Source organism: Ochotona curzoniae, unplaced genomic scaffold (genome assembly GCF_017591425.1).
Source record: "Ochotona curzoniae isolate NIBS_2020 unplaced genomic scaffold, NIBS_Ocur_1.0 contig_3520, whole genome shotgun sequence".
Taxonomy (NCBI): Eukaryota; Metazoa; Chordata; class Mammalia; order Lagomorpha; family Ochotonidae; genus Ochotona; species Ochotona curzoniae.
The window spans coordinates 20,845,114-20,857,447 of NW_024465894.1; the positions used below are offsets into that span (position 1 = coordinate 20,845,114).

Genomic DNA, 12,334 nt, shown 5'->3' on the forward strand with positions numbered 1-12,334 from the left:
GGTTCAAGGTCCTTCAAGATCTCAAGGGACCCATGATTGGCCACTCATCCTTGCCACCTGCCAGCCAGAGACCAGCTGCGTCCCTTGCCAGAGCATACAAGTCCAAACATCTGGCCACAGGTGGCCACCATCATTTGGTCTTCTTTGTGTTTGCCTCAATGTATACTGGGCAATGTTTTCAGGAGGAGAAGTAATGTTCTCTGCTCAGGGAAGGGGTACGGAACAGAGAAGTTTATTTTACACTATCTGTCCGAGAAAACAATCGCCATAAACCAGTGCAAAATGTGCAACAGAATCAATAAGTGTGTCTTAGCTCTGAGAGCCCAAACTGGTGACTTCTCTCTCATTCCCTTGGCCGGGCAGGTGCCCCCTGCCTTGGCTAATGCTGGCCTTGGTTTGTACCCGAGACAGAAACACCCAACCCATGTGTAGCAGGTTATTTTTTTACAATTCATACCGGAATGTGTACAAGGGACGGGGTCAGGGGGAACCATACCGAATGAATGATAAGCCATCAGTGCTGAACGTAACTACGAGGGGCTGCATGGGGCAAGAGTCCACAGTTCTCAATAAATATAGGTGTAACAAGCATGGGTGTATCTCAACGTGGTGGAACTGACCATCTGCATCATAAATCGGCATCATACAAAATCTAGCAGGGCCGTCGAACAGTGGTTGGTAAAAAGGAAAAGAAAAAAAAAACAACAAAACCGCTCACAATAACTTATGGCCTTGAGCGAGTCTGCGTTGAACACATTCTGTGGTTCCAAAGGTGTCAGTTCTCTGTTCTCTCCTTCCCAGAGGCCGTGTCTCCAGGAGGGGAGGGTGCAGTGAGGCCAGAGTGGCAGCAGTGTCCCCCTATGGCCCCCTCCTCCATGAGGAAGGACGTTTGCCCAAGAGCCAGTCGTCAGGGTCCAGTGTACTCGATATCAAGTGGCAGATTGGGACTTGTTGACAACATCTGTGCAAAAATGCGCTTCTCTCCATTTTCCAAGAAACCAGTGTCTGGACCTCCTGTGTGAAAGGCAGGGGAGGCCACTGCCCGTGGTCCCCCGGCCCTCCCACATACCAAGCAACAAGAGCACACCTCGGGGACACATACGCATTGGGAAAGCTTCTGTCATTGACTGCCTGGCACCTTGCGCAGGGACAGCCTGAAACTTGTCACAGGCTTCAGGCAGGCTAGAACTATTGCTTAGAGAAACTCGAGAGAACCTAGTAAGAAAGAGATGGGGAGATGGACAAGGAGAGAGGGGCACCATCTTCCTCCATCCCTCTCTCGGCAATGTGCCGTTCTCCCCCCTCCCCCACCCCTGCCACTTCCCAAGGCTCCAGCCCGGTGTCCGTCAGTGGGCAGCAACAGTCAATGCATTCCTTCCCTGTGGCCTCATTCTGTGCCTCTCCCACTAAGCACTCCCACCAGGGATGGTGGTGCCCCCTCAGGGCACTGATAATCCCAAGCCCAGGGAAAGGAAGAGGGGAGCGTTCTCCCCTAGTGACACAACCCCAACACCCAGTCACCAAGTAATCAGCCTAAAATATAATCCTAACACTCCAGCTCTATTGCTTCAATAGTCTCCCCACATAAATTAGGTTCATCATCTGGCAAATAACTTAAGAAAAGGAGGAGAGACTGTTAAGAAGTTGTGCCTGGCTTGGGCCAGTTAGCAGCCAGTTCTGTTTTGTTTTGTTTTGTTTTTCCTAGAATCTCAGTCACGGTTCAGAAACGGAGCTTAAAAATTCACGTGGGGACTGAGCGTCTTCACACGGAGAAGAGGGGTTGATGGGGGGAGGTAGGTAGGACCTAAGAAGACTGGGGGAGCTGCCTTCCCGAGGTGGTGGTGGCAGGGAGGGCAGAAAGAGCTTGGACCACCAGGACGAGAGAGGAGGCTGCCTGCGGACAGCTCGGGAGACAGACGCCACGGCCCTGCGGAGAGGGGGGGCCTACGTGACTTGGGATGTGGCTGGGTCTCGTATTGCACAGAAAAGAAGGAACAGCCTGGTGTGGGAGGCCTGGCAGTCAGTGGTCGCCACACATGGGCAAGTTCACAAAGGTGAACACGTTGAACTCCGTCATAATGGAGAAGCACAGGAACACACCATACAGGAACAGGCACCCGCAGCCCAGCTTCTTGTCCAGCTGCCACTTGTTCAGGTGGACGCCAAACACCTGCAAACACAGAGAAGGCCTCAGTGGGTACTGGGAGGGGGGTTGCAGTGGCTACGGGGCCTTGGGGTGGCCCAGGCGAAGAGCTGATCCTGGTGGGCACTGAGCAGGTACAGGTGGTCTTATGAGAGGCAGCACCATGGGAATGAAGACCAGAGGAAAGTCTGGGGTCCAACCCCCATGTGGACAGCACCCATGCTATGGTGGTTTCTCCTGGGTGGGGTCCTCTCCACGGAGGCCCTAATGGACCCTGGCTCTCACCTGAAGGTGTCATCCCCTGCCATTCATCCAAAAATCTTTCTACTTTCTTCCTGAGACTCTGCCTGGGAATGATGGGGTGGTCCCCCTTGCCCTGCCCTGCTGCTTCCAAACCAAGTTGCTTTTCTCTCCCTAAAAACAGTACACAATCTCACAGTGCAGAGTCTCACAGTCTCTGATGGCTGCCTTCTGTCCAGCCTGTTAGCAGCTAGCCATGTGAGCCTGGTTATATCTCCACGGGCACAGCACAACTCACTTTGCTCTTCAAGCTGCTGCATCCTTCTGCACGGAACTCGTTCCCATTTCACACAGCCCCCACTGCTCCCTACGCCCAGCTTCTTTCTTACTGTGCAAGTCCCACTACCCACGGCCAAGTCCAAGTGTGAGCAAGTTCCCAAGTCTCATACACCCCATCACCCTAACCTTGGGTCACTCCACTGGCATGTAGGAATGCTCTTATCTTTCCTATCTTGAAAAAAAAAAGGAGGAAAACAATGTTTTTCTGGATTTCCATTTCTTTTAGCCCTTGATAGTCAAAGAACTTGAAAGCTGTAACTAGCAGTCTCCAATCTCTCATCAATTATCTATCATCTGTTAGTTCATTCCATTTAGGCTTCTGGCATCATTCACAATCAAAGCACCATGGTTAAGAGCTCCATGACTGCATTTCTGGTACTGATAACCAACAGTCAGAACTCGTCTCCCTGGACACGACTGTGGCTTCCTCCAGGCTGCCATACTTTCCCGCTGTGTCTCTGTATCTTCAGAAACTTTATCCTTCCCTCTCTCACCTCTAAGCGCTGGAGTACACCAAGACTCAGGTGTTGAACTTTTTGTTTCCCTGTCCACACTCTGTTGGTGACATCATCCAATTCAGAGCTTTAAATAACTACCTGGGGGGTTGGCATCTTGGTGTAGTAGGTTAAGCTTTCCACCTGTGGTGCTGGCATCCTATAAAGGTGCCAATTCAAGTCCTGGTTGCTCTACTTCCAATCCAGGTCCCTACCAATGCTCCTGGGAGAACAGTGGAGGGTGGGCCAAGTGTTTGGGCCTCTGTACCCATCCTGGCTTCAGAAAGTGGTCCAGCTCAGGCCATTGTGACCATTTGGGAAGTGAACCAGTGCATCCAAGATTTCTGTCTTGTCTTCTCTCTAACTCTGCCCTTCAAATAAAAATAAATACATCTTTCCAAAAAGTAGCTACCTACATTCTGGCAGCTTGACCTCTCGGCCTGAACCCAGATTCATGTTTACAACGCTTTCATGGTTCCCTTGGAAGTCTCGGAACTTGGATAGGCGATGCAAACTTCAGATTCTCAAAACCACTTTCCTTCCCCAGATCGTCCCCTTTGTCACCAGCAGCTGCAGGTGGACAATGCATCCAGCAGCTGGCCTGGTCTCCTGTTACTCCTAGGCTGATGGCCCAGTGTGGGTAGAATCACAGCGGCTGGGAGTGTTCCCTGGTGGCCATCAGCTTAGGTGTGTATTCCTTTGGAGTCCATTCCTTCTCTCGGCATCAGCTGTACATGCTGGGCTGGAAATGTGTGACCACCTCACAGGGGACGGGGCATTGCAAAGAGGAAAATGCATGCCAAGCTTCAAGCGCACTGTGGCAAGCATCACTACCCCAAACCTAAACCGCGAATGAACGAATCCTAGAGACTTCTGCACGAGGCAGTGTTTGCTTCGGTAAAATTTGTACAGCTTATTCCCATCCTAAATGACCTCTCTTGCTTCCTGTCTATCCTTCTGAATACCCTTGATCATGAACAACACACCAGGTGAAATTCAACGAATGTCTCCTGCAACAACAAGGAAAACAGGGTCAGGTTCCAGTCTACGAAAGTGATGATTCAACAGCAGTGTGGTATGCTGATGATTTCATGCGGGTCCATCTATGCGTTCAAATGAATTTGTTGCCACCAAACACATCTGTTGGTTGGGGAGATTAAATGACATGAATAAGTGTCAGGACCGAGAAAGTAGCACAGCATAGATGTTCACTGTCAATGAAATGTATTCACAGCCTCTGGGGTATTGGCTGAGTCCCTGGATTTATGGAGATGGACTAACCTCTAGCAACCGATGAACTGAAATCTACTCCCCATAACTAATCTTGCAGAACAGTTAGAAGCTCTTCTTTGTTCCTGATAAAACAGTTCAGGTGTGAAGTCAACTTCTGAAAGGAGGGCTGGCTCCAGGGCGATCACCTCCCGCCAGGAGGGGACGACTGTCTCCCAGCACCAGCTGCTGTCCAAGGAACTAGATGGGGAAACTCAGCAATGGGTAAGAGCTGCAAACCTACCGTGACAAAGACAGAGGCCAGGAGCAGGCCCACGGAGTAGATCAGCCCCCTGCTATTCAGTCGAATCTGCAAGAAAGGATGAAAAAGAATGAGGCTTCGGAGCAGGTGTGGCTTAGTGCAAGGTGCTCATGCAACTGGGTAGTGCACATTCCAGACCTCTGCTCCATGATGGAAAAGCAAGGTGGCCCAGGCAGCCACTCCCTGCTGCTTCCGGTCCTGTGCTTTCCTAGCAACCCAGGCTGCACTCTCGTCCTGCCCACTCTCAGGCCACTTCCAAACCTCGCTTCAACAGGACTGCCCAGCTGGACTGTCCTACGGCCAATATGCTGCACACTGCTTTTAAGTTTTTTGAATTGGCACATGTGTATATATGTCTGTGGGATACAGTGCAAAATTATTTTTATTTAAAGATTTATTTATTTTTATTACAAAGTCAGATGGACAGAGAGGAAGATCTTCTGTCCAATGAATCACTCTCCAAGTGACCTCAATGGCCGGTGCTGTGCTGATCTGGAGCCAGGAGCCAGGAACTTCCTCCAGATTTCCCACACAGGTGCATGGCCCCAAAGCTTTGGGCCGTCTTTGACTGCCTTCCCAGGCTACAAGCAGGGAGCTGGATGGGAAGTGGAGCTGCTGGGATTAGAACAGGCGGCCATATGGGCTTCCGGCTAAAGGTGAGGACTTTAGCTGCTAGGCCATGCTGCTGGGCCCACAAAATTATTTTTAAATATTTAATTTTTATTGGAAATTAAGATATACAAAAAGGAGGAGAGACAAAGAAGAAGATCTGTCCATTGATTCATCCCCCAAGCAGCTACAATGGGCAGAGCTGAGCCAATCCAAAGCTAGGAGCCAGAAGTCTCTTCTGGGTCTCTCATGCGGGTACAGGGTCTTGAGGCTTTGGGTAGTCCTTGACTGCTTTTCCAGATCACAAGAAGGGAGTTGGACGAGAAGTGGAGCAGCTGGGACATGAACTGGTGCCCATATGGGATCCCAGCGCATGCAAGGCGAGGACTTGAACCACTAGGCTACCATATCAGGCCCTAAATTTCATCTTCTACTTCTAGGAGATCAATACTTTTAGCTTCTACAAATGAGAACATCCAGTAGTTGTCCTCTCGTGCCTGCCTTGCTTTACTTGGTATGATGCCCTCCAGTCCCATCCATATTGCTAGAAATGACAGGAATTCACTCTTGGTCTTTTTTTAATTTTAATTTTTTACAATACAGTTCCTTAGGCTCAGGGATTTCCCCTTCCACCATCTCCTACCCTCCCCGCCCCCCACTGTTCCCCTATAACAACAGTATAGTCCTCCAACAACAGACACAGTCCATTATTATCCTATTTGAGTGTACAGACAATGACAGAAACTCCAGCATCCTATTGTCAAGATATACTGAACTTTTTTTTTTAAGGATTTGCTTTGAAAAGCAGATTTACACAGAGAGAAGGAGAGACACAAGAGAGATATCTTCCAACTGCTGGTTCATTCCCCAAATGGCCGCAATGGCTGCAGCTGGGTCAGTCCACAGCCAGGAGGAACCTGGGGCATTTTCCAGGTCTCCCACATGGGTGTGGGGTTCCACGCACTTGGGCCAGCTTCTGCTGCTTTCCCAGGCATCTCAGCAGGGCACTGGATTGAAAGCAGGAGTAGCCTAGAACCCAGCATGATGGCTCAGTGGCTAAAACCCTCGCCTTGAACGTGCCGGAAGCCCATATGGCCGCTGGTTCTAATCCTGGCTGCTCCACTTCCCATCCTGCTTCCTGCTTGTGGCCTGGGAAAGCAGTCAAGGATGGCCCAAGGCCTTGGGACCCTGCACCCATATGAGAGGCCTGGAGGAGGCTCCTGGCATCGGACTGGCGCAGCACCAGCCATTGAGGTCACTTGGGGAGTGAACCAGAGGGTGGAAGATCTTCCTCTCTGTCTCTCCTCCTCTCTGTACATCTGACTTTGTAATAAAAATAAATCTTAAAAAAAAAAAAAAGAAACCAAGAGTCAAGTGTGAATTAAGGTTCAAGTAATTTCTTTGACCAAGTGTTTCCCAAAGGAATCAAGGCTAGCCAAGCTTCTAAACTTGGTCTTCCACCACACTCACACAGTTTTAGAGAATAGGGTTGCTGCTATCCTCGATGGCTCCAAAGACAAAGCAATGAACTTGTAGATTTTCTGAGTGTTTTCAAATTTCTCACTTCATTGTCTGCAGACTTCTCTAGTTAAGATATTAAGGGCTCATGACATATACCCAGTGGGGTCTTCTTGGTTTTTCACTGTTCATTAGCGACCTGGGGAAATCCCTCTGTATTTTCAGAGGTTTAATTTCAGCAACCCCTGGAGACGAGTGCTTAATTCTCTCAAATAACCTATGTACCTGCTACCCTATGCTTTAAACAATCATCTCTAGATTTCTTAGAATGCCAGCTACAATGTAAATGCTGATTGTAAACAAAGATTGTGACCCTGTATTGCTTAGGGAAATACAAGGAAGAAATAAAAGTGTAACAGTACACATGTGACTATTTTTTTTTCTCTGAACATTCCCCATCCTCAGATGGTAGGCCTTGTGGATTCGGACGGCCAGTTTTATCTGTTCCTGGCTGGCTGGCTGGCTGGCTGGCTCTTACCCCTCTGCTTGAACACTCCAGTCAGGAATTAGGGTTCCTCTACTTGTCTGCTGATCCAGCATGCACCCTTTTCCAGCCCCTGGAGACTATGGGATGCATGGTTTAGGGCAGAGGCTGGTAGAGTATGACCTACACACCAAATCTCATCCATTGTCTGGTTTCAACTTAGTTTTTTTTTTTTTTTTAAAGATTTATTTTTACTGGAAAGACAGATTTGCAGAGAGGAGAAACAGAAAGATTTTCATTGGTTCACTCCCCAAATGGCTGCAATGGTCAGAACTGAGCCGATCTGAAGCCCGGAGCCAGGAGCCTTTTCTGGGTTTCCCACGTGAGTGTAGGGTCCCAAGGCTTTGGGCCATTCTTTGCTGCTGTCCCAGGTCATTAAGCAGGAAGCTGGGTGGGAAATGGAGCAGCTGGGATGAACTGGCATCCAAATGGGATGCTGGTATTTCTAGGCAGAAGATTAGCCAGTTGAGCCAATATGTGAACCCCTCACATTTTAATTTTATCAGACTTCAACACCTGGTGCTAGCATCCCTTTTGGGTACTGGCTCATATCCCTGATGCTCCACTTCTAATCCAGCTCCCACTTTATGGTTGGGAAAGCAGCAGAGGATGGATCAAGTTCTTGGGACCCTGCTCCCCTATGGGAGACCCTGAGGAAGTTCCTGACTCCTGGCTTTGGATCACCTCAGCTCCAGCTATTGCAACTGTTTGGGGAGTGAACAAGTTGATGAAAGAGCTTTTTCTCTCGCCTTCTTTAACTGTCTTTCAAACAAAAATGAGTTTAAAAACAAAGAAATGATTTATTTGTTTGAAAGGCAAAGTTACATGTTCATTCCCAAATGTCTGTGATAGCCCTGGCTGGTCCAGGCCAAAGCCAGGAGGGTGCAGGGGTCCAAGCACTTGGGCCATTTACCCCTGCTTTCTCAGATGTGGTAGCAGGGAGCTGGATTGGAAGGGGAGAAGTGATGACTTGAACTGGCAACTGTAAGGGATGCTGGTGTTGCAATAGGAGGCTTAGCTTACTGTGCTGTAATGCCAGCTCCACAAAGCCCTTCTGAATGTGGTTTACATGAAAGTCACTTTGTACAGGCCAGTGGGTACCAAACAAAGAGAGGCTGGAAGTAGAGTCGCCTAAGTGTCCTTTGCTGGTACTGTTCCAGAAGCTTTGTGCTTGCCTGGCAACACTGCCTGTTTCCTTTCCCTACTTTGTTTTCTTATGAGCATGTTTAATTTTTTTTAATGCAGCACATTATTACAAAAGTTTTTAAGCATCAAAGTTGAAAGAATGCCACTGTCTCGTTTTTCAATGAACTTCAAAATAAGCAGTAGACACCACCAGAACACTTCCACCTCAACAGACACTTCTGCCTGCATCTCATTAAGCAGGATTCAGCTCTGGCTCATGGTTCTTCTATCTTTAGATGCAATTTTCATATGGTAAAACTCACAGATCATAACTGTACTGTTTAGTGGGCTCTGAAAACGGCGAACACCTGGGCAACCCAAACTGCCACCACAATATGGAGCCCCACCTGTGACAAGCGGTTCAAATATCGTTCTGGAGACTGAGACCCTGCCACCCTGGAGATGCCACTTCCTTTTCACAGCTCATGAAGTTCGCGCCGTTCCAGTTGTCCACCAATCAGATGTAACTTCCTGGCATATTACCTAAGAATCCCACATCCCACCCCCCTGCAGCCCCTTCCCCAATCCCCACCCACTTACCAATCTCCCTCAGGCAATCACCTGTGCATCAATACCTTGGGACCCACCTGCAGCCCTTCCCAACACCCCTCCCCACACCTTGCAGGCTCACCTGAGTTGCATAAAGTGGTCCCCACGTGTGCCCCCACCCTTTCTTCCTCTTTGCTCACCCATCAACCCCGTCCCATTCTTACCCTGCTGGAATAAAAAAAAAAAAACTTCCCAAAGTACCTTGTCATATCTGGTGTTTCCTTCTTAAGGTAAAAGGGACTTGGCTGTGGGAATTAGCTGTGTGTAAGAACTTTAAGAACTGTTACTGCGTTTAAAACCTAACACCACCTTTTTAAGATATTTAATTTATTTGAGAACCAGAGATACAAAGCAAGAGGGGGAGGCAGAGAGAGAAAATCTTCCATCCACTGATTCTCTCTCCAGATGGCCACAATATCCGGAACTAGTCCAGGCTGAAGCCAGGAGCCAGGTGCTTCATCCAAGTCTCCTCTATGGGGATAGGAGTCCAAACATTGGGCCATTAGCAGGGAGTGGATCTGGAGAGAAGCAGCTGGAATACTATCTGGTTGCTGCTGTTGGAGTTGGAGTCTTGGCCGGCTATGCCACAACCACACCCTGACACAGACCACTTCAATTGCCCCTCAGATTCTCTCATGGTCTCTGTGCCGGACTCATCAGTCAGTCATGACTGTTTCCCTGGGTTGGTTCAACCTATAGAACTTTCCATGAGCAACCCCCTGCAATGCTGACATCCTATGAGTCCAGACTGCTCCACTTCTGATCCAGCACCCTGCTGATGCACCTGGGAGGGTGGTGGAAGTTGACTCAAGTGCTTGGGCCTCTGCACCCATGTGGGAGCACTAGGGAGACTTAAAATGTAAAGGTTATATTTGGCATAAAATCCTCACCAGCACTTACACGGAAAGAGAAAAAAACTTCCCACACTGGCCAGCAACGTTGCTCCTTTTTGTGGTTTGACCTTCCACTGTTTTCTAGCTTCACTGCTTCTACTGAAGTAGAGAGAGCTACTTGTCTCCCTTGTGTCCTGCTGTAGTAGAGCTGCTATGTCCACACACTTTACCTCATCAGGGCAAAGCTAGTTTCCTGCCTCTGGGCTGTTCCTGCACAGACCTGCCCGGTCCCACTGTTGCTCTCATGCCTGGCCATTCACACCCTCATGCCTGGTTCCACGCCTGCCTGGCAGCCTTTTAAGTTCCACTAAAGAGCACAGAATAGACATTCTTCTCCTAAATTTTGACTTTTGAGAATATTTCTTATTTTGGGCACTTAGGTAGGTGTCTGGCTGGCTTCTGGGCAAGCTAACAAAGTGCCAAGAATTGTCAAAATCTGTAAAACCACATCCACTCCTCACTGTAGGTCTGCACAGGAACACACAACTCAGAACCTATACAGCCAAACAGAATAGGTGACTGGGAAAGGAACCTTCTGCATAGCTCATTCACTTCTGTATGATCTTTTGTGTATTTATTTAGGAAACAGGGAGGTGCTGCTGGAGGTTATGGGAAAGACAAGACTGACAGTTTCTATTCACTCCCTATGTTTGACCCTAACATCGGGCATGGAACAGCTGTGGGGATAGCAATCACCCATTACTGATGACTTGGATATCCCATTCTAGACGAGATGGAAAGACTGCTCGCAGCTGTTGGCAGGTCTCCCCAGAGGCTGGGTGAAGCCATCAAACCCACACAGGCTGCACAGCTCTTAAGTCAGGAACACAGGGCAGGGGGCTGCCACCATGCCAAACAGACGGAGGGTCCTGCAGGTCTGTTCAGATACAAAGCTACCATCCTGGAAAGGCTGGGAGTGGGGGTGGAGGGGTGGGACGAGGGAAAGCAGAAGGCTGGCAGGCGCTCAGCTCTAAGCTTGCTTTGCCATACACTAGGGGCCATCTTTCCCCGATGTTTCCTGTCTCACAGTAGGAGCCTCATGGTGCAGTCCTCCAAGGTGGCCACTGGGTCACAAGAAGGCAGCAGATGGAAACCAGGAAGAGACTGAGATGGAACATGGGGACACACTTCACACGAGGGACCATGATGGCAGCTGCAACTCTCAGGCAGAACCCACTGCAGAAATAATGCTTCCCCTCTAGAGCAGGATGGCCAGGATGGAAGCCCGCTTCCTGAATCAGAGCATCAGCTCTTGTCCCCCTTCCCAGGTCCACCTCCCTCCAGAACTTTGGAAGAAGTCATTCCTGAGTCTTAATAAGCAGACCCTACCTTACCAAAGACTACAGGAGTTGTCCAGGTTAAGCGCTGTACAGGTGGCATCCTGTATGGGAACTCTGACTGGAGTCCTGGCTGCTCTGCTTCTGATCCAGCTCCATCACTATGCCTGAGACAGCAGTCCAAGACGGCCCAAGTACTTTTGCTGCTATCCATGTGGAAGATTGGATGGAGTTTCAGGATTCTGGTTTTGGTCTGGCACCGCCATCACTGTTACAGCCATTTGAGGAGTAAACCAGTGGATGGAAGATTCTCCCTCATTTTGCCTTTTAGATAAATAAATCTTTTTTTTTTTAAAGATTTATTTTTATTATTTTTTCATTGGAAAGGCGGATATACAGAGAGGAGAGACAGAGAGGAAGATCTTCCGTCCGATGATTCACTCCCCAAGTGAGCACAACGGGCCGATACTATGCCGATCCGAAGCCAGGAGCCTCTTCCGGGTCTCCCACACAAGTGCAGGGTCCCAAAGGTTTTGGGCCGTCCTCGACTGCCTTCCCAGGCCACAGGCAGGGAGCTGGAAGGGAAGCGGGGCTGCCGGGGATAGAACCGGCGCCCATATGGGATCCCGGGCGTGCAAGGCGAGGACCTTTAACCACTTGCGCCACCGCGCCAGGCCCGATAAATAAATCTTTAAAAACCAGGGGATGAATGGAGTCTGAAATTCTACCATGACTGTGTCACTCTTTAATTTTAAATTTATTTTTATTTTAAGACATATTTTACACAGAGAGGAGAGACAGAGGGAGAAGTATTTCATCTGCTGGATTATTTCCCAAATGACTGTAATATCCTGCTGGATCAGGCTGAAGCCAGGAGTTAAAAACTCCACCATGGTCTCCTACTGGGGTGGGAGGGGCCTAAGCACCTGAGTCATCTGCTGCTGCTTTCTTAGGCACTTTGGCAAGGAGCTGGATCTGAAGTGGAGCAGCTGGTACTTGAACTGACACCTGTACAGGATGCCTGCACCACAGGCACAGGCCTAGCCTACTACACCACAGTGCTAGTCTCAAT

At 49.1% G+C, this 12,334-nt stretch overlaps 1 protein-coding gene across 1 annotated transcript in view; it reads right to left on the reverse strand.

Moving 5' to 3' along the window:
• Window positions 1–216: 216 nt before the first annotated feature.
• SLC24A3 (solute carrier family 24 member 3) overlaps window positions 217–12,334 on the reverse strand; it is a 434,660-nt gene continuing 422,542 nt past the window's right edge. The window contains exons 16-17 of the mRNA XM_040981791.1: window positions 4,730–4,795; window positions 217–2,170 (exon numbers count right to left, since the gene is read on the reverse strand). Of these exons, the coding sequence (XP_040837725.1) occupies window positions 2,021–2,170; window positions 4,730–4,795 (216 nt within the window). The 3' untranslated portion in view covers window positions 217–2,020. The remainder of the gene's footprint in view (window positions 2,171–4,729; window positions 4,796–12,334) is intronic.